General features: G+C 44.8%; 1 protein-coding gene across 27 annotated transcripts in view; it reads left to right on the top strand.

Moving 5' to 3' along the window:
- The window catches only part of EXD3 (exonuclease 3'-5' domain containing 3), a 247,190-nt gene that overhangs the window by 81,949 nt on the left and 143,509 nt on the right, over positions 1-21,732 (top strand). For 18 of the 27 annotated variants that reach the window (XM_090121060.1, XM_090121057.1, XM_090121061.1 and 15 more), the window contains 6 exons: positions 92-156; positions 4,238-4,408; positions 5,676-5,843; positions 15,309-15,362; positions 15,836-15,975; positions 16,763-16,863. In XM_090121060.1, coding sequence (XP_089977186.1) covers positions 92-156; positions 4,238-4,408; positions 5,676-5,843; positions 15,309-15,362; positions 15,836-15,975; positions 16,763-16,863 — 699 coding nt within the window. Of the gene's footprint in view, positions 1-91; positions 157-3,304; positions 3,396-4,237; positions 4,409-5,675; positions 5,844-8,248; positions 8,759-14,575; positions 14,802-15,308; positions 15,363-15,835; positions 15,976-16,762; positions 16,864-21,732 lie in introns of those variants that run through there. The other 9 variants (XM_031601473.2, XM_090121052.1, XM_090121055.1 and 6 more) reach the window with 8 other exon arrangements.

The following is a 21,732-nucleotide window of genomic DNA, read 5'->3' as shown; positions in this document are numbered from 1 at the left end:
GGCTGCCTCACAGAGCCAATAAATCTGTTTTGTTTTGTTTTTCCCCCCCTTCTCTCTCTCTCCCTCTCGCCCTTTCTTCCCCCCAATCCAGGCCAAGACCCGCTGCTATTGCTGAAAACCCTCCAGCTTCTCTGGACAAAGAAAGAGATGAAGAAGGTAAGGCTGTGTAGCGGCCTCCCCTCCTCGCTGCCGATGGTGGCTGCATGCAGAGCATGTCCAGGCACAGAACGTGGGTCAGCCTGCAATTCTTCATGACTGCTTTCAGTCCCAGCACACAGGGAATGAGCCTGCGCGTTTGCAGCGAGAAGTGAAAAGAAAAGGTAGCTCTGTGTGATTGAGGCAGCAAAGGGGCTCCTGTGAAAGAGCTGAAGTTTATAGGGCTGAGTTGCAAGCAGAAAAAAAAAAACCCTCAAAGTTGCTTTTGTTTTCTTTTAAACACTTTTTTGTCCATTGCGTTGAGTGTCTTAGGAAGAGTGTGAAGAATGTTTTGAGAAGCCGAAAAAATGAGGGTTGAAGTCAATAGAAAAGTGCTTTTTGCCAAGTGGAATGATATCAAATCCTTTGTGTTCGAGATATTTTTACCCTTTTGTTTTGTTTGATTTGGTTTTGCCTTTTAGAGTGGTGAATGCAATTTACACTGCTTCTCTAAAATTAGTGCTGTATTTTTATACAGCACCCTATGGGCTCTACGTGGAGATTTCTCAGAGGGAGTAAAATATACTTCATCTAAATTTGGGAGCTTAAAAGCTAACAAAAACAGTAGATGTATGCGCTTCATGGTTAGTTTCCCATATCAAACTCTGTGCTGCTCAGACAGGTCCAGAGCTGAAATGTTCTTTTCTAAAGAACTCCAAAGCCAGCAGCTCACCGCAGAGCTGTGGAATGTGGGCTGTGTGAAGTGGCAGCCGTGGCTCAGCACACTGGGGTACACAGTGCATCCTAGGAACCGGAGTGCTGGGTCACTGTTCTTGTCTGGTCCCTTCCTGACAGTCTGTGGTTTCCAGCCTGAGTAATTGAACCGCTGGAAACATGGTGGTTTAATGAGATGTGCCTTTCCAAACGGCCCGTCACCACTGTAGACTTGAGCTCAGCAACTGTGAAGCTTTGAGCTTTCTATCAAGTTCTGTTAGAGTTGCAGGAAAAAAAATATTGTTTGTTAGGTTTTGAGGGCAGCTAATCCCACAGAACAACAGTAAGAAAGAATAATCATCAAAGTCTCTGTGCTGTGTGCCCTGGGATACGTGTGGACTGTGAAGAAAAATACTCTGAAAAAGACAAAGCCTCCCATCGACGTGTCCTTGGGCACGGAGCACCACAGCTTTTCTGCTGAGGATGGAAAAGCATGAGGATCCCCATGAGCCATGCTGGCAGCTCCGTTTGCTTGCTTCTGGAGCAGTCTCTCCAGTAAGGTGGTGGAGGTGGTAAGGAGGTTATGCAGAGTGTGCATGGCAGGGCAGGTCTGGCCTCCCAGTGCCCATCCTTCAGTGCACTGCTGGCTGCACGACCACAGCTCTGAGGTTGGACGTTGTATTTCTGAACCAGGACAAGGTCGTTCTGGAAAGGTGTGGAGCATGGTTGCTGGAGACAGGCTCAGGAGATGCCTCAAAGTGGAGAGCACAGAATGGATGTCCCCAGTGGTTTCTGACATGTGCCCATCACAGTGCTACTGGGTAGGTTCTCATAACATTACCAGCCTCAGCAAGGCACCCACAGCAAGGCACTTTTTCCAGGGGCACCTGCTGCCCTGCCTCTGCCTGCAGCTCAGCACACGGTGCTGCCCATGTCCTGAGCACACCAGTATCCAACACTCCAGTTAAAATAAATGAGGGCAGTTGGCTTAAGTAGAACACAGCTTGCTGCATTGACATTTAAATGGCAGGGAGCTACTTTGCCTTATGCTCTGTGTGGGTGTCTGGCAATTAGCTGATGTGTGAATCAGTCCTCTCTATTAGATGATGCCCATCAGTCTCAAATCAGTGAAGATCAACAGGAGTGAACCTGTCCCTGGCGTGACGTCAATTCTGGGACATGGTTAAAGAACATGATCATTTCCTACATAAAGACAGTTTTGCAGTAACAAAGATGCATCAGTAGAGTGCCCTGAGCTGAGAAATAAGGGACCAAAACTGAACGAAGGACTGTGCAGTTGGAGCACCAGCAAAGTTTTCCAATTCCCATGATCTGTCAGGCTGTAGAAATCCCCCAAGGAGCATTCCCTGCCATGGGAATCAATTGAAATGGAAATGGCAATTACATGTTTGAGAGGAATCCTTCTCTGGCAGAGAGAGGAGCCAGGCAGCACAGCACTCTTTCCTCTCTGATTTAGGTGTCTTGTGCTTTTTTTTTTTTTTTTTTTTTTTTTTTTTTTTGATCTTTTCACCTCAAACCACACAAACAGTAGTTGAAGTCTTCAGGCTGCCAGGAGGTTTAGGGGTAGGTTTTGCCCCTTTTTAAAAGTGGAGCCAATAGGAGTGTGAGGCTCAGCCTGGCCGTGCTGTTAGCACTCTTGCCAGCTGTGTAGGTGTTTGGAGATGCGCTGCGTGTGAAAGCAGGCTTGTGCTCTCGCAGGACGTGGTGTCTGCTGGCGACTGTTCTGCCAAAGGCCAGGCTCAGGATGCAGCTGAAGGAGGAACTGAGTGGTGTGGTGAAAGCTCTAGTTCGGTCTAAATGTGCTGAAGTGGAGCTTTGGGGGAAAAAAGAGAGAGGCCGTCTATAAACAGCGCAATTGAGTTGGCCGGTCGCTTTGTTTTCCTTTGGCTGTTGTGTTGGATATTTGTGGTTGGATAAGAGTTTGCCTGCTCCTTCTGCTGAATCTTGCAGTGAAGTTGGAGCCCTATGTTTAACATTGCAAATACTTACCACAAGGAAAAATACTTACAGGGAGAAAACTGTTATCTGAAGTCACATCTTTGTTAGTCATCGGCTTTTTCTTGCTGCATCTGATAATGTAGTGAGAAGGAAACAGTTTCTGTCGTAAACGATAGGTTTTGTGGCTTTTCCCAACATGAAAGACACTATGGAAAATAGCTGTCTTCCAGTAAATATTGTTGATGAATAAAAAAGAACAAATTCACTGGCAAATTTTCTGTAGATTTTCTGTTGCTTTTCATACCATTCTTCAAACTTTATGTTGTTTCCGTTGGAAGCTATGACTGGGGCCATCATATACAGTAAATTACAATTGCTGACTGCAGGCGGGATTGAGCATCTTTTGGATTTTGCTTTTTAGCCAGAAAAGAAAGAGAGCAGCTGCTCGTAGTGACTTCTTGTTTTCTGTCTCTGCTTTTGCCTCGCTCCACGCCAGTACCACGCGGTGAAAGGTCCTGTGTGGGTACTGAAGGATGCCACTTCTTCACCCTGCCAACCCTCCGAGCTCCTTGGAAACTACTTCTAATGTAAACATTATAAAGATATTGCTCAGTACTGCTAATTTATCACTTCTACCAGATGGGTAGTAAGTAGCCTATTAACATTCACAAAGTGAGTGTCCAATTCCTTCACATTTCTAAGCACATCACCCTGGGATCCCTAAGATTTATGGTGCAGCATTTTCCCATGTTCCAGGCCCTTCCTACAGCCTTTGGCTGTGCTGCAGTGTGAGTGCCTGCAGCAGGTACCTTGCTCGGTAGCCTTGGAGCACAGGAGGACAGATTTCAGTTTCTTGGATGGCAGAGTACGACAGGATGCGAACTTGGATCTTTCTTTTCATTCCTGTATGTAGAATCCAAACCATTTCAGTGCTCCCACATATTGAGGAGCTGAGTTATGCCATCGTGGCTCAAGTCAGTATAAAGTCAAATACAAAATTTGTGGCACGGGAGGAGGAGCTTATGTGCTTTATTGCTTGTAGGTCTATCAGAAGATGAGTAGGTTTGTGAGCCCAATTATCTACCTTCCCTATTGCCATTTTCCTAATAACGCCCCTTTCTCCTGCTCACTTCTCCCCCTCCCCCAAATCCCAAGCCCCTTTGTCTGCCCCACAGAACAACTTCTCTGTCTTTATGGGATAATTAGTGTGGACAATTGCTGCTTTTCCCATTGGGTTTGAGGTGCAGTGAGCCATGAAGGAATCTGTAATGACATGAAAAGTCACTGGAGGCGCGGATGGTGGCTGAATAGCAACAGTTACCTCTCTGAATAGATTAAATAAAAAAAAAAAATAAAGCTTTGTGTTCAGCTGGGGGAAGGGAGGATTCACTAATCTTTTTGTACATGACAATGTGTTTTTGTATCTCAGCAGCTCAAGGAAGAAATCAGGCGGGGCTTTGCAGGACTGGAGGACCCATTGGCTGGACTGCTGGACATGCTGGAGAGCAGCGATGATTGGAAGGGGAAAGGGCATTCCCTCGGGTATTACATCAGCAGTGAGCTGCAGCTCTGGATGAAAGAGCATCCTGCTGTTCAACAGGTTAGAAAAGGAGAGAGCAAGAGACCTTGGGCAGAGGAGAAGGCAGCTGATTTTAACATCCCTCAAATGGCCCAAATTTCACTTCATTCCATAGTCTCGTGTCTTCTCTGTGGCCGCATACAGACACGATGTGACAAGGTGTAAAACTCCTACTGGGATGTTGTGATGTAATGTTGGTCTGCAAATGGAGTAACGGTAGAAGCTATGATGTGAGAGCTCTGTTTCCCCTTCCAAACTGGGATTCCCATCTTTCCAGATCAAACTGTTCTGATCAGACATGGATCTTACAGCCTTTGCTGGCTGGAGGCATTCCCACTGGAACTCACATCACTGCTGTCAGGATAAACCCAAGTGCAGTAATCTACTCTGCATATTCTTCCAGTTCTGCAAATAGAAGCCAGTTACCATACGATTGCTTAACTCTTACCATCTGGTGGGGAGCTTTTATCATTAGGAATGCAGAAAATGGTAACAGTATGGCTTTTCAGATGAATGATTAACTTTGTAATGTTGGGTCGTCAGATTATATGTCCTAATGTTTACCATTCCTTATGCCATCATGTATTCTGACCTCCCAAGATTTTCCCTGCTTTCTGTGCATTTACCTTTGAACTGTGAAATGCTTTCATATCTATTTTGTTTGATTCCTTATTTTTCCAAATGGCTCTCTTTAGACTTTCATCTCTGTTTAGATTCTCTGAGAGTATTGCCATTTCAGTATTGCAAAATGCAGAGAAGTGCCACTGGCACTGAAAATCCTGTATCATAAGAGAATGGTCATATAAGACCACAAGGGTTAATGCTCGTGTCTGTGCGTCTTGCTGTAGTGCTTCTGCTTTTCCTGCCCCTCTTGCACCCAGGAGCAAGCCTGGGAATGAAGATTGAATTCCTATGCCTGATAGGTGAGATCTCCCTTGAGAGGCATTGCTGTGTTCAAAGATTTTCTGCTGGGAACTGGAGGAGAGAATTTCTAAATAGCTGTGTTAGTAAAAGAGAGCATTTTTCTAGTTTCACGTTTTACTTTTGCACAAGGCCCTATTCCTTTTGCAGAATTATCCTCAAACATTTAATGTTTTTAAATTGGATTCTGTGAACAAAACACATATCGTCTTGTTCTGATTTCTGTTTGCAGACTCCATGGGGAAATTGGAGAATCCCTTCCCAAGGAATTGGCTTCTTCCCCTGTTTAAACAAGCTGAATTTTCAAGTGCCATTGAACTGTAGCCATCTTTACTAAATCTGTGTCTGATTTTTTTTTTTTTAACAGTCTGGCATGAAGCTGAAGAAGCTGCAGGCCCGTGTATTCAGAGTACTAGACCAGTGCCCAGCTAATCTTCTTGACCCTCTGATTAGCATTTACCAGCTCCATACAGCAGACCGGAACTATTTGCTTGGACACGTCAGTCATCTTTATCACAGGGGCGATTACAAAGAGGTGGGTCATGTCTTTCAAATAAATTCACCTTCCCAGCTCTCTGGTGCTCTGTTAAGGTCTGTGTCTTTTTTTTGGATGCATTTCAATGTGAATTCCATTTCATCACAGCAGCTGCACACTGTGAATGGTACAGCTTAGCATGGTCTTCCCATGTACATGAGTAGACTGTGTTCAACCTCAGTTTTTATAATAGCTGAGTACAGAATGACTGTGAATCTTTCTCCTGGAGCTTTTGTGACCTTTGAAAGCATGGGGTTAATAGGGTCTAATTTGGAGAATTTAAGAGGATGATTGTATTCTTTTTTGTTTTTCTTGTCCTTGGCAGGAGAAGAAGGGATTTTAGTAGTTGGTCGTAGATCTGCTATGCTATCTCCAGTCTGCATGCAGCTACAAGGGGGTGGACAGCCTCTGCTCCCTGACTACCCTAGCCAAAGGGCTCTCAGCTTGAGGAGATTCTGAGTGTTGAATAATATCTTCTAAGTGTGTTATTGCTCCTGTATTTTCATTTGAGTGACTGGCAGGAGTTCAGAAAAACCAGAATTTGATGTGTTTTACCCTGTATTTTTGAGTTCCTGCAGCATCTCTGGTATCACAGTGATGTCTTGATATCCTTGAGAGTGTCTTTAGGGGCAAAATACAGTACTGTTCATGCTTTCTTTTCCTTTTTTTTTTTTTTTTTTTTTTTTTTAGGCGAAAAAGTATAGGTTTGTTTCTTTTCACAGGGAAGTTGTTTGCTTTGACTATGTAAAGCATCCTGATCTTGCATAGCAATAGAAAAAAGTGAAAGAGCATTTTTATGCCCTGTTCTTCAGTAAAGCCTAACTCCCATGTGATCATGGAATTCCATCCTTGCTGGTTTTGTGAATACAGAAAGAAGGCTATTTCATATTTGATTACAAGTCTGCAGGTAGTTACTTGAAGCTTACTCTTTTGTTCAGTAACTCTTTGAACGTGAGTGTTTGAAAATCTTAACAAGAGCGTATTATTTGAGTATATTGAGAGTGATTTCTAAACTTGTGACTTCAAAGATAGTTACTGTTTTCTTTTAGAATTGCAAATCTTTTTAGATCAGTTTTTTTGAAAGCTCTAATTTTTTTGGTGGAATTATTTTTTCTGTTCTTTCTTCCACAGAAAAGCTTACTTGCTAGTTATTCCAAGTGTGAAGAACAGGAAACCTCAACTGGTGATTATTCTCAGCCATAACTTTCTTCTAGTTCTGTTTTACTGCCAGAAGGATGAATAGAATTATCTTCAAGAATAACAGGAAATCTTTTGTTCTCCTTGGAGATTGATCATACCTAATTTCACGGCAGCTATGCTGAAGGACCCTAGCTCTGAACATCTGTGGTGGGCTGTGTCTTGCGTTTTCATCCCGTGCTTCCCCATCTTTCAGATGGGACAGTAAAGGCAATTGTGTGTCTCACCTGAAAGGACAGATGTTCTTATAAATCCTTACTTTCATTATTTATTTTCAGGCCCACTTGCTGTTCTTACAGTAAGGCACCAGACTTTTATTCTAGAACGCATAATTCCATTTACCTGTTCTGATGCATTTTGTCCTTTGTGTGTGTATGCTTAGAGGCCCACAGCTTTGCTCTGCTGGCTGAGGTTCCTTTCCTTCACAAAGATTTAAGGTGAAGGACCTCTTCAGAAAATGAGATCTCAGAGATTGCTGGGGATAACATGGCAGTTATTTGGTTCTGAAGCACATCTGAACCTCTCTGCACTGATTCCTATTAGTAGTAGAGTGGGTCGGAAGCTGAACCAGTTTGTTAAATACACCAACCTGAAGGTTTGCAGTTGAGATGGGCAGCTCCTTGGAGCAGCCTGCTGTAGCAGTAGGCCCTGAGCTTTCAGGGTGCAACTATTCTGTGGTTCCTGGGAAGAAAAATCATCAACCATGTAAAGATACGGTACATTTGTTGGGAGGTGGAGCAGGTGAGGAAACATTTATTCCAGTGTAGCAGCACAAAACAGCAGCTGTAGTTAGGAGGCACCTGATGGAGATGCAGGATCAGGTTAGCTGCCAGCGGATGGCACTATTGCTCCCATGACTCAAGGAGCAAGCTGATAAAGTGATAGCTGACGTTAAAAACAGGGACATAAAAGTGTGTTTTGGAGTCGTCTGGCACATTTGGGGTTTTTATCCATTCTTTTGTGAATGAGGTTTGCAGCTGCTGGAGGAAGACAGTTTGGGGCCTTGCATGGCTACCTGTGGGGAAGAGCAGGGAAGAGGGCTTCCAAGCTCACTCCTCACAGCCTGTAGAAAATGGAAACTCCTCTTTTAGAGGAAGATCTATATGGGTTGTAACATCCCTCCCTGGTGGCTCCGGCTGAGATGTCTCCAGAGCTCACTCCTCACAGCCTGTAGAAAATGGAAACTCCTCTTTTAGAGGAAGATCTATATGGGTTGTAACATCCCTCCCTGGTGGCTCCGGCTGAGATGTCTCCAGCTTCATCTCCTCCTGGGCCTGCTGTGAGGCACCCTGTGTCCCTGGGACCAGGAGGGGCATGAGGCACCGTGTGTCTGTGGGATGGGGACGGCCATGAGGCACTGTGTGTCTGTGGGACCAAGATGTCCATGAGGCACTGTGCATCCGTGGGATTGGGACGGCCATGAAGCACTGTGTGTCTGTGGGATTGGGACGGCCATGAAGCACTGTGTGTCTGTGGGATTGGGACGGCCATGAGGCACCGCACATCAGGCAGGACCGGGGCGGCTGGCGGCACCGCAGCCTTTCATCGCCGGCTCCTCAGGCGCGTGGCCCCGGTGCCGGTGGACGGCTTTGTGGGAAGGCCCATGGCTGCTGGTGGGGCTGGGACAATGCGGGGATTCAGCAGACCGGGGGTAATGCAGTGCGAGCGAGTCTGTAAGAGGCCCTGAATAGCCAGGCTGTGCTTGAGAAGAATGAGGGGTAGGCAGAAGGCAAGCTAGTGTTTCATGATCATCTTATGTTACACTTCAGCCTTTCAAAGAGTGTCTGGGGCTGGTTGAATGAACCTCTCTTGCACTGCGAATGCGGGAGGCTAAAGACAAAGGAGACTCTTGTCACTCGCAGGCCCCTTTCGGGAATAAAAGCCATTGTCACATGAACAGGGGCAGTCTGGCAGGCTGTGCATGCTTCAGTGCCCCATGATATCGCTAAGTCTCAGCAGAAATCACATTCAGGGCCCTGTCAGCTTTGATTAGCGGGGTCTCATGACTTAATGTGCTGCGATATTTCATGTCTAAGGGTGGCGGCTGTCTTTCTGTGGAATGAATGCCCTCTATTGTCCGCAGAGTTATTTTATTTACATTTTTTTAAACAGCTTATAAAGGTAAAAAGATAGCTGTGCTTAAAAAAAAAAAATCAAATTCCTTTGCTTCTGGATCAGTAGTAAGTGCTGCTCGGGTCAGATACAGTGAAACTTGTTTTCACAGTCAGCATCAAAGTTCTCATCTTGTTTAACAGCTTTATAGTAAATTCTGAACAGGTGGCAGTGGAGCTGGGTTTAGGAAGGAAACAATAAATAATCTTTTTAGCCTCTGACAAGCAGAAATATTCTTGGGCCTGAGAGAGCTCCCAGTCCGACTGCCCTGCGCCGTGCCTGGCTGTTTCTGTGCCCCTCCATCAGTTTGTTTCTTAAACAAGAACGCAGGTCGAAGCTGTCAGTGCAGTGGGCACTGTTTGCTTTTCAGCAAGTTGCTGTTGGCTGTTCGGATTTCTCTGTTTTCTAACGCTGAGTGTATTTTTCTACTGATGCTTTGTCTGTTAGTTTATACAAAAAGGGGAGGTTGATTCTATACATTAAGTTCCTTTAATATTTGCTATATCAATTAGAATAGTGTGGGTTACCTTACTGAAATTCAGTTGTTAAAATTTGTTGTAAAAGAAGTTTGAATACCTGCTGAAAAGGCTTAATAGCACAAAATACATAGTTTCTGTCGGCAGCACATTGTAATACACAAGTTGTTTGATAGTTCAGCAGGAAGAGAAGTTGACCAAAGATCTAAACTTAACGGAATACAAATATGCTAAGTCTGAAAGAGCATAATTCAATCAGCAACATGTCCTTAAATTCTTGACTGCAGTGATGTTTTGGACGCTGTTTCAGGGACGGTACTCTTTGTAGTCCTCCATCACAGTGGTGCTGGAGTACACATCGTGTATTTGTGCAAATCTGGCAGTGTAGGTCAGTGTTAAAATTCATTGGACACCGTAATGGATATTCAGATTTTGGAGTTCTTCACTCTGAACTTTTTGAGCTATTCTCAGGTCTGTGAAAATGTCTCTGATATTGCTTTGTTCTCCAGTTCCCCTCCTTAACTACAAGGCTTGTTCATTTCGTATGGTATTTGTGTGCGCTTTAATAGATAAAATGTACGCATTTGATCTCCCTGTTTCTTTTAAATTAAACAGTATTTGGTAAGGAATCCAAGGAAAATGTAACAGGAGGTATTTCTCCTATAAAGATGATAGAGCCGGTCTCAATCTTTTTTTTCCTGTCAATCCTTGTTCCTTTCCAATCTTTTTTGTCCTGTTTTAGCACACTGCCTGCAAGATGCAGAGCCATGCCCCGCTCCACGCCTGTTCCAAACACTGCAGCTTCTGGAGCCTCTGCATGCTGCTGGCATCTTCTGCTGAGGTGGCTGGGAAGGAGCTTGTATGTTGCTGGGAAGTAGTAATTCAGATGGCACTGTTTTGCCTTTGCTGTGATACTGGGATCTTGGCAAGCAAAGAGAAGGTGTGAAAAGAGAAAAGGTGTGAAAGTGCAGAAAACCAAAACACAGAGAGTCTGGATCTGGAAAATCTGGTGAATGTGAGCAGCCTATGAGCGCAGGAAACTTGAGCAGTGGAGAGGTTCACTGAGTTGTAAGTGTGCACTGACCAGTTAAACCAAGTTTAAAAATGCTTTGAGTGACCTGAGGAAATCAGTGTTTGTTTCAGTTCCCTCTTCCCTCCACCTGTATACACCCGTATTCCAACCTTGACTTCTGCCTCTCTACCTCAAATTCTTTGTCTATGACTAACCCATCACTACTTACTTTTGACTGTCTCACACTTTATAAAATATGGCCAGGCTGTCTTGAGAGTGGACCTGGTAAATCTCATGTTTTTCATGTTTCTGAAGATCTTCCTATAGACAGCTGTGTATATCATATACTCTTTTAGCAGGAAGTAATTAAACATATAACTTGATGTCATGCACTGTGCAGCAGTGCTTTCTGAGAGTTTGTGCAGAGCTGATTAGCCGCAAGTTTGAAATGAGCGATTGTGAAAACACAAAACAGATGTTCCCAATGATTAAAAAGTGGTGTGCCTTTTACTCAGTTATTTCTACCATTGTTAGATATCTCTGCTTTGATCACTGTGATTTTTTGTAGAGTTGACGCTGAGTCCTCCTCTGCAAATCTCAGTCTGTTCTTTGGTTTGTTCGATGGGTTTTCAGAAATTCCTTCACTATTTGTTCAGAAACACTACAGTAAGTGAAGCGCAGGCATATTTACCTTTGTGTTGTCTCAACTTGCTTACAACAGGACTAAGTAATGCAGCAGTCATCACAAACTGTTTGTGTCTGTCCTTCATCATCACTCCAAGCAGTGTTACTAGCAAGAGGCTATTCCTCTGATGCTAACCCCACCGTGGGAAAATTGCCTAAATTGTCAGCATAGACACCACCCAAGTGCGCATACCCTTGCAGATAAGATCTTGTGTGGCTTCCTGCACTTCGTACTGTATGTGGAAAGAATAGTCATTTTTAGATGAGACAGAGCCAAACGCATTCAAAACAAGCAGAGAGGATCAGGTATTGATGTGTGTGTGTTCTCTTAGAAGCTGTCACCATTTTCTCATGATCTCGCTCTTGCAGTCGCATGACTCGAAGAGTGGTGGTTGTGCAGCAGCAGCTCCTCGTGCTCGTGGCTTGGCCTGAATGCATCAAATCAGTGTCCCTCCCCCCCATGCTGTGGTCTATGCACCTCCACACTTTCTAGATATAAATTAAAGCAGTAGTCAAATTCTTCAAATTCTTCTCCATCTTCATCCAGCCCTTCTCCACTGTATTTTGAGGAGCTCACCTTCAGTAAGCAAAACAGCAACTAATTTTCAAAACAGTATTTCTGCCTCCCCCATAGTTAATTAAAGAATGACCCAAAGCTCCCTGAGAACAATCAGAAGTCTCACAAACTCTGATGAGATCTGAGTCAGATGATGCTTCATCGCCTTTTTATCCATTACTAAGCAGTGGCTTCATCACATACCTGTTTCCTGTATGCTTGGGAACAAATGGCAAGAGTGGGATGCAGTGCTGGGGCAGTTCAGGTTTTAGTGCAGGTCAAACCCTTTACAACTGTTTAAGAGGGTGGATAGTGATAGGACAAGGGGGAATGGTTTTAAACTGAGACAGGGGAGGTTTAAGTTGGATATTATGGGGAAGTTTTTCGCACAGAGGGTGGTGAGGCACTGGAACAGGTTGCCCAAGTAGGCTGTGGATGCCCCATCCCTGCAGGCATTCAAGGCCAGGCTGGATGTGGCTCTGGGCAGCCTGGGCTGCTGGTTGGCGACCTGCACACAGCAGGGGGTTGGAACTGGATGAGCACTGTGGTCCTTTTCAACCCAGGCCATTCTAGGATTCTATGAGTCTATGGTAAGTTGTAGCATACTAGAATTCAGCAGAGCTTTCTGGTGTTCCTGTGCAGAAGTTGTCTTTTTGCTCTTGTTACTCAGCTGGTGATTTGGGGAAGGCATCTGCTGCTTAGGATTTTCATTGCCTTGCAGATCCAACCCAGTCTGGGGATCTGTAGCCAGACAAACACGACTGTCAGCTTCCAGCCCCCCGACTGGTCTGCTCACACAGCTTGCCGAGTGCCACATATGGGGAAACACTTGGTTCTTGGATGGGGAGGGGGATTCTCACCATTTCAGTTGCAGCATGCAGTCTGCCTCATTAACGCGTTTGTTTTCTAACTACAAAATGAGTCTGCGAGTGAGGTGTTGCTTTTCTGGAGATCTTATCATCTATAAACAGACCGTTAAAAATAGGGTCGTTTTACACAAAACTTGTTTGTGGAGCGAAACGATTCAAAACATGATAATAACAAAACAGAATCTTAAAATAGCCTAAAGTTGAGACCACAGGCACAGCTGCCAAGCACTTTCATCTTTATTACAGTTACTCATATCTCTTCTCTTATTATTCCCATTGTAAACACACTGATTTTATCTAAGTTTTCTTCCCTATTCAGCCAGCCAGCCCATGTAAGTGCACCCTGCAGCCCAGCTGCTTGTTCCTAAGGCCTGGGCTGCACGTCCCCATCCAGCACAGCAGTGTGCAGGGCTGTGACATGACTGCCCCAGGTGGGTGAGCATCCTCTGAGTGCCAGGAGCTGGCTGTGCTGCAGCAGTGTTTGAAGATTGGCGTCTCCCATGTTGGCTGAATGTCATCACTGCGCCCTGTGCAGGTTGGACGCAGATCCAGTGAAGGAGGTGAAGGCAGGCTAACACAGTGCATGCTCACCTCGTTAAGTCACCTGTACTCTTAATGGAGGTGCAGATAACACCACGCCATTTAGATAACGGTTCTGCAATTAGGTTAATCTGAATGTGCATGTCAGCATTAAAAAGCTATTACGGAAACGACTGCACGCTCGTATTCTGAGGCTCACAGATCACTTCTTTCATAACAAATGGTGAAATGAGACTTTTAGAGGTTCAAGTCTTGTTTTTTTTTATTATTCAGCTAGTGGAGATAGCTGGGAGGGACCAAAAAAAAAAAAAAAAAAGAAAGAAAGAAAGAAAGAAAAAGAAAAACAAAACAGCTGTCAAAGTTTTGGAGACACAAAGCTCTGCTTTGCATCCAAACAGAAGTAGCAATGCTCAGCCTGGGTACAACCTGTGAACGATCTCTGTGCCTGCACTTTGGGATGTCAGCCTGGTAATTTCAAAGGAAAGAGACTTACGCACATGATGAAGCAGAGCAGTTTAGGCCCTAAACGGGTGGGATTCGTTATCAGGTCTGGAGTGAGAATTTGTTGCAGTTATGTGGGCTGGGAAGCTATAATATGACTTTCTGTTCAATACCTGATTTGTAGCATTCAGTCACTGTATTAATGTTAGTTCCCAAAGTTCTTTGGTTGATTTCTTTTTTGGATATCAGTCCTGGGCAGTCAGTGAAGCAGTGTTTGTTTGGTTAAAAAAAAATTGAAAAGAACAATATTTTCCCACTGACAATGGGGCATCTCTCTACTTCTGGACAGTCAGACAGACAAACTCAGGTGGTGTGTGTTGTTTATTTGCTTTTGTACACAGTCCTCAGTGCAGGGGATGTAGAACACGTGGATTTCCCCAGAGGAAATGCAATCCACAGCTTTGTTCTGAGCAGTGCTGGCTCTGCACTGTTGGGCTGAGTCTGCAGGACTTGTGCATCCAGCAATAACATGGTGTCACTTAAGTGGTAGGAGGGTCCCAAAAAAAGGTATAAAGGTGTGTTCCTACTCCACTCTGGTAGTTTTTCTTGTTAAATTTTTCTGTACGTGTTTTGTGGAAGTGAGGTGTAAAAGTGAGGTTTGCATTTTTCCTGTAATATCTTTGTTTACATATTCTAACAAGGAGCAGTTCAAGAAGGCCATCCATGAAAAAAAGAATCCATAATATTCATTATCTCTTTCTCTCAAAGCAAAATGAATAACAGTATCAGAAGCCTGTCTAAGAGAACAGCTTTGTCTGTAAGTCCTAACTTACTGTTTTTATCCTCATCTGAACAAATTGGCGTTTATGACCTCTGCTGATAAAACACTCTTTTCCTGTGGCTGCTGCTTAATGTAACAAGCGTGCTGCAGGAAGCTCAGAGGTGCAGCACCATCAGACACGTACATTTACAACCAGCTTGGAAAACAGGGGAAGTTCTTCACAGAGAGAGTGTTGAGGTGATGGAACAGCTGCCCAGAGAGGCTCCATCCCTGGAGGTGTTCAAGACCAGGTTGGATGGAGCCTAGATCTAGAGGCTGGTAGCCCTGCCTGTGGCAGGAGGGGTGGAACTTGATAATCCTTGGAGTCCCTTCCAACCCAAGGCATTCTGTGATTCTATGACTATGATTGGACTTAGGAAGTTATGGCAGATCAAGTTTTTTGATATTGATATTGTTAGAATAATTGTTTGATATTTGATATGTTAGAAAATATCCTCCTTGGCCAGGCTTTTCCAAGCACTTTGCTTTCTCTCTCTCTTTCTGCCAGACAACCCTGATCTTTATTTTTACACCAGGGCATGCTGCTGCACACAGCATGCATTGCTGCCACGGGTGTGCTTGTGCATTTTGAAGTGGATTGTATGTGGACAAATGTTTGTACTTGAAAACATAGCAGAAATAGTTATTTCATTAAAACTTTCTGTAATAGCATATATACTTCACTGTAAAATAATGCCTGTTTACCCACTGTGTTATTCTTTTCCTAAATATACTCTTTTTTTTAAATTATTTTCTAGGCAGCCATCCTGAGTATTAAGCTAAAACTACAGTCAGATCAAGATGTGGAGAAGGTGAGTCATTTCCTCTGCAGACTTGTCTTAACCTTTTGTTAAGCAGGAATTCCATCAAAGCCCTTTAAGTTGTGATGTGTTTCACTTGAGGCTTTATCTCATTTGCAAGAAGTCACCACTCCATGGCTAAAGTACCTTTACCTCTAGAGGAATGACAGAATATATTTTGTTAGACCCGTTACTAGACTGTTTTCCTACTTAGAGCCACTACAGTCAGAAATTCTGGCTGGGTTCTTGGCAAATAATCATTTTGGTAAAGTTTGTTGGTTTTACTGCTTTGAAGCTTTGCCACTTTCAGTAATTGTTGTGTTGAAAATGCGACATCTGTTTTTTAGACAGCACTAGTTGGTTAAGTAAGGGTTTGGTGATTTGGCCCTCTTCCATGCTGTTTGCTGCAGCACTGACCATTCTGATCAATAGCAGGGCATAATTCTTAACATCTGGTACAAATAACCTCAAATTTCTTTTCCTAGATGTGTGCACCGCTGCTGTTTCAAGATAAAATTAACCTGGTTGAAGATTATGTGGGAGAACATCCTGAGCTCCAGTGCAGGCTCTTACAGATCCTGGACACCTGGTGTGAACCTGATTTTAATATCAGAGACATGGCAAGGTAGAAATATTTGTTGAACTTATAAACAGCTGGGCTGACTGCCTGTCAGAGGACAGCATGTTGTCTGCTTGTCTACCTAAGATCATTTTCTCTAACAGAGAGCGTGTATCTACTTTTCAGCTGAGGATGGGGAAATTCTGGTATCTGTGCCAGAGTCGTTTCAAAGCCTTTGCTGGTAAGGCAGAGATATCTTTTCTATTGACAGATGCTTCATCCTGTCAGAGGAGTGCAAAATGAAAAGAATGAAAAGTGTGCACTAAATTTTAGCAATATAAAAATATGAGAGCTCCCTCCAGGAGGTTGTGCTAATCACACTGCCGTGCTTTGCTGGAGACAAGGCTGAGTTTCAGTATCGGTTGTACAGGTTTGGCAGGAAGATAACACTGTGATGAAGGGGCAGAAAAACTAGAGATACTAGTGGTTAACCTTCATGTTGTTGTGAAATAGTTGTGTGTTTTAATTTATAAATTGCCTCTCACTAGAATAGCTCCTGTCAATCATAAAGCCAACAATACAATAAAAGTCACAATGTAGATGCAGTGGTTGCATCTTTCATGTCATAGTTTTGAGAGAAGATGAGAGGAATTGCTGTCTTTCTCTTTCCTGGCCACTGACTGGGAAATCTGTGTGGCTGTACTGTTGGCTTTTTGCTATAACTCAGGAAAGGTAGGGGTCTGTTCTTGCCAACGCCTACCAAACCCTGATACCTCTACTGCTAAGTATCTGCTGTTTGCAAAACCGTAAGCAACTCCGCAAGTATGGAATTTATTTGTTCGTTTGCTTACAGACAGTATCAAGGTCTGTCCAGGTACAAGCCAGATAAACTGAACCGCAAAATGCTAAGCAAGCTGATCTTCAGACTCCTAGACCGATTTAACGTAGACCCAGGTATGTGATATTGCAACATATTCTGGAGTTATCTCACTAATACAGAACAGATGAAGTCAATTTGTCTTCTTCCATGTTCAGCAAGGAATCTCTGCTGTAATTTATCATGGGTAGTTTCAGAATTTAATTAATGGTATTCCAAAACAAAGCTGGTAAGTTATGGGAATTATCACTTTGTGCTGTCGGAGAATGAAGTGCTTGTGACTAATAGGCTGCTTCTTCCATGATATGAAATAAATCTTGACCTCAGAATGGCTCTACGTAAACACATGATGGTCAGCTTTGAGTTATGACTCCATTCCGCTCTCGTAAGAAGCAAGTCATTACTCATCTAGGGATCTGTTTTCTTGAGTTCTGAGTCCATCAGTTGTAAAGAGATAACCCTTCGGAAGCAGAAGCCTTGCAGTCCTTTGTATTCTTTTTGTAAAAGAGGGTTGGCAGCAGGGAACTTGAAGACTTGCAGTGTCCTGAGAGAAGTAAAGCATTTTACATCACTGAATAGATCTGCTACACCACCAGTTGTCTAATCAAATCTGCTTCACTTCGCTTTTGGTTGTTAGTGAGCACTGTTGATTTTTTTCCACTCTTTGGGACCATACGTTGGAAACCTTTAGGTGCACTGTTAGGTTTCACCCTACAAAGCTTTCCATCATCTCCACAAGATATGCAGTTCTCTTTTCTTGGACTGAAAAGTGGTTTCTAACCACAAATTGTGGGCTTATTATGCCTGGCAGCAACACTGTATTGCATATTAATCTTCACGTCTTCAACCTGCTGCTCAGAAGTTAATGAGATAATCCTTGCAGACCCTCACTGGAGGATAAGTAAATATAATTAAGCTTAGCACACTGGTGTGGAATCTGAGGCACAAGGGGGTGATTTATTTAACATCTAAAACCTTCCCTGGAGTTTGCTAGTCTTCAGTAATTTTTCCTTCTTTGTGAGGTTAATCATTCACTAGGCTGTATTGTCCTTCATGATCTGTAGAGGGCATTGAGCTGGTCCTCTTTCTCTATGAAAGATGCACCACAGATATACCTTTATCTGTAAACGTGAAATGCCATGATTGCTCCCCCGCAAAATCCTGAGATAGTAGGATGATAATAATAATAAAAATTCTAGGAGAAAGAAGAATGTGGAGCTGTTTATCTCAGTTGCTCTCTATTGGATGGTAGTGTGTCAGCCTGATGATAGCGTCCCAGGAATTGTAGCTGCCATTAGTCATGGCAGTCTCTAACTGGACCTCCACAGTGGATTCACAGGTGAGGAGTTTCCCTGAGATACGCAGAATGAGAGTCTCTCCTACAGACCCCATTCCTGCCAGCAGTTCCAGAGGGTGACTTGTCCCATACTACAATGCAGGATAAGCCACAGGCTAGAGGGAACTGACTCACTTACTGTGTGAGATGGCATGTGGTCCTTCCTCTGATTTTGAAACAACGTCAAACTTGGTCCAGCTACAGCCAAGGTTGGCTGACTGTCACTCATAGACTTGTATGTGAAAGTGGATATTCATGTATTTACCTAATATCACGTGTAATTCGGAGCAGCACTTGACACTTTGCTAAACTAGGGGCCTTGTAGTCTCCTTTGAAATACTTTGGAAATTTTTCATGCATATGAAATTTTGTTTTAGATCTTCTTGAATTGAACTGAAAGTGGTGGCAGCTGGAATAACGTGGCTTTCCTCTTCTCTGCTCCTCTTTCCCTTCTTTAGCGCACGTAAATCTTAACTGTGAGAAAACAGTGCAAGAAGGAAACAGACTTGGTAGAATGGACAGATTCTAAAAACCTTATTCTGAGATCTCCTCTTGTCCTGAACAGCTCCACCAAGAGCAAGCAGTGAGGTGAAACTCACACTTTGTGTTACCTAACCTGATTGTGGGCTCGCTCGGTGCCGCCGTCTTCGGCTGCTTGCTGTCTCCTTTCATGACTCCCACTTGCTGAGAGAGGCTGAGAGCAGCAGCAGCAGAGGGAAGTGGCTTTTGGTGAGAAAGGCTGGAGGAGGACAGGGTTTCTTGGTATGAGAAGGCAAGCTTGTACGTGACTCAGTTATTGTAGTTCCAAATCCACTTTCATTCTGTCTCTACCCGAGAGCTCTCTGCTGTCCCCTCAGAAAATGTCAGTGAACCTAAGCAGAACTTCAGTGTGTTCAGCCTCTAAGATTTGAAACACCCTTTGGAATTGCCAGTTTTACCTTTCAGAGCCTGACAGGAGGTGGCCCAATAAAAATAATAGGTCTGGAGCCTCAGAGCAAATAAACCATCGGCTTACATTGGTCCACCTCATCTTTTTCTGAACTGTATCCCAGCATCCCTGCTAACACACAAAGCAGGGCATGGTAAGTGGAAGATTTTCTGTTGAGTCCCAGAGGCGTCCTCAGAAACTGTGTGTGGATTCCATATAATTAGCTTTACTGGGGAAGGAAGAAGTCTGGCAGAAATGGCGTGTGATTGAGGAAATGGCTTTTTACAGAGTCTTTTCTCACACCTGGGTCAGTGTGCTCTGGTTTAACGAGCCTTGTAGCTATTGCTGCCTAATTGCTTAATGCTCTTTGGAGACTCTCAGAGGTCGACTTAGATTTACAAAACAATTGTTAGTCCAAAGCAGTTCTCTGAGATGGGGGAGCAGACCCTGAGTTTGAAATGGCTTTATTTCTGTCTGTATCTTTACACAGCCAATTTACCCCCAGCAGCTCAGCAGTGGCTTTAGATGTGAGAGTTCATCATTTGTGAGATAGGAAGGGAATCACAGCCATCGTCACCTCTCGGGGCTCAGCGCTCGTGTGACAGTAAAGCAGTGATAGAGAAGGGAAGGTAATTGAAGGTATGGCGAAAAAGTCCTGCAGCAGCATCTTGAACCGCCTGAGCACCTTGATGCCCGAGTACTCTGAATGTCTTCGGAAAGTGGTTTTTTGGTATAAACCGAGCGAAACGCTGCTGGTTTGGTCAGCAGGTTGGTCGTTCCCTTCGGCTTCGCTGCCTCGCGGGTCTCTGCAAGGAGCTGCCCGCAGTGCAGCCGTGCCCGGCGCGGTGTCCCGGGGCAGCAGGGGGCGGACGAGGGCCGCCCGGCAGCGGGCACAGCCCGGAGGAGATGCGCTGGAGGAAGGAGGGGCTGGGCCGGCTCCTGGCTGGGGGAGATTTCAAATTTTTTCACCTTTTGCTTGTTAAGAGCAGGAGGTGGTTCTTTTCCTTTGCAGTTGCTTTGCAGCGGCTGTGCGCCCTGCGGCCGCCGTGGTGACCCTTCGGGTTTGGGAGCCCTCGTGCTGCATGTCAGCTCGCTCCTGTGTTGCACTGTGTTGCACAGCTGCTCCTGTGTTGCACTGTAGGCTTACAACCCGGTGGGAAGCAGCGTCCTGCCCTGGGCTGCAGTCGGGCCGCTGGAGAAGGGAACACATCAGCTCCATCCTTGGTCCTTACCTTCTCCAATGCGTTTTTCTGGGCTGAAACACCAAGGGTACGTGACCTGCTGTAGGCAAGCTGAGGCGCCCAGCAGCTCCACGCCGTCCCTTGGAAACGTCACACCAGTCCTGGTGTTCTGGGCGTGAATTCATCCTATCTATACATGTGGAGAGACCACACCAGAGTGATTTTTCCTGCAGGCGCTGATTGAAAGCCATGTGCTACGCTCCACCTGCACAGGGTCAGCCAACATCCCGGCAGCAAAGCCAGCAGGGAGCTCAAGGTTTGGGGCCAGACTTGGGCTTCTGCTCCCCTTCCCTTCCAAGGACTCAGTCCAACCTGCAGTGGCTCAGAGCACATTATGAGAGACAATGCATCTTTGAGGCTACAACAAAAAGAGGTTTTCTTGAGTCTTGCCTTACCCTCCACTGATTTGCACTCAGGGAATACTCTCATCATAATATACTGTGATTAATGCACAGCTCACTCCTCATCAGGTTCCCCAGCAGTCCTTAGCTGTACCGGGGTAAAAGCCTCTAGGATTTCAGGTACTCTGATTTTATTAAACCAAGACTGCTTTACTTTGTCCCAAAACAAAGTCTGCTTTGTGTGGGCCCTCCTGTTCTGCCAGGGCAGAGTAAAGGAGTCCCATTGTGAATGGAGTCAGGCACTCCATGTAACGAGAAGACCCCGTCCTCATCCCAGCTCAGGAGGAGTCACTTATGACCTGACAGCAACAGCCACACGCCCAGAAATGCATTGCACCATGTACTGATGTTACATGAATGAAATAGGTGTGTATTAGTGGTTTCACATCCGATGTGACAAACAGATTTCATTTTTACTTCCTCTCCGTTGCTAATAGTCATTAACTCTGCTAATGGCTGAGAGCAGAGTGGAATTTTTGCTTCTGAGTCAGCTGCAGATGTGTACCTCTGTGCAGCACTGCTGTGGAGCTGTCGTGGAGGTGCTTCTCTACTGTTAATTGAAAGGATAGATAACTGCAGGACAAGGGGAAATGGTTTGAAGTTGAGGGAGGGAAGGTTTAGGTTGGATGTCAGGGGGAAGTTCTTGACAGAGAGAGTGGTGAGGTGCTGGAACAGCTGCCCAGAGAGGCTGTGGATGCCCCGTCCATCCCTGGAGGTGTTCAAGGCCAGGTTGGATGGGGCCCTGGGCAGCCTGGGCTGCTATGAAATGTGGAGGTTGGTGGCCCTGCATTGGCAGGGGGTTGGAGCTTAATCATCCTTGGGGTCCCTTCCAACCTGGGCCATTCTGTGATTCTGTGATTCTGTGTTATACTGTTTGTGTTCCACTGGTGCTCCACAGCCCAGCCATGATCCACCATTAGGTGGTTTTTTTTCCCTCCATAATGCTAACTGGAGTTTCTCTTGCTGCAAAACAAGTCCATTACCACCAGCTTTATCCACTGTAAATGTGGGAGTCTTGAAAACTCACAAAATGCTGCATT

Source organism: Phasianus colchicus, chromosome 19 (genome assembly GCF_987193195.1).
Source record: "Phasianus colchicus chromosome 19, bPhaCol1.hap1.1, whole genome shotgun sequence".
In the NCBI taxonomy this organism is placed as follows: domain Eukaryota; kingdom Metazoa; phylum Chordata; class Aves; order Galliformes; family Phasianidae; genus Phasianus; species Phasianus colchicus.
This window is presented reverse-complemented; position numbering and strand designations above follow the sequence as displayed.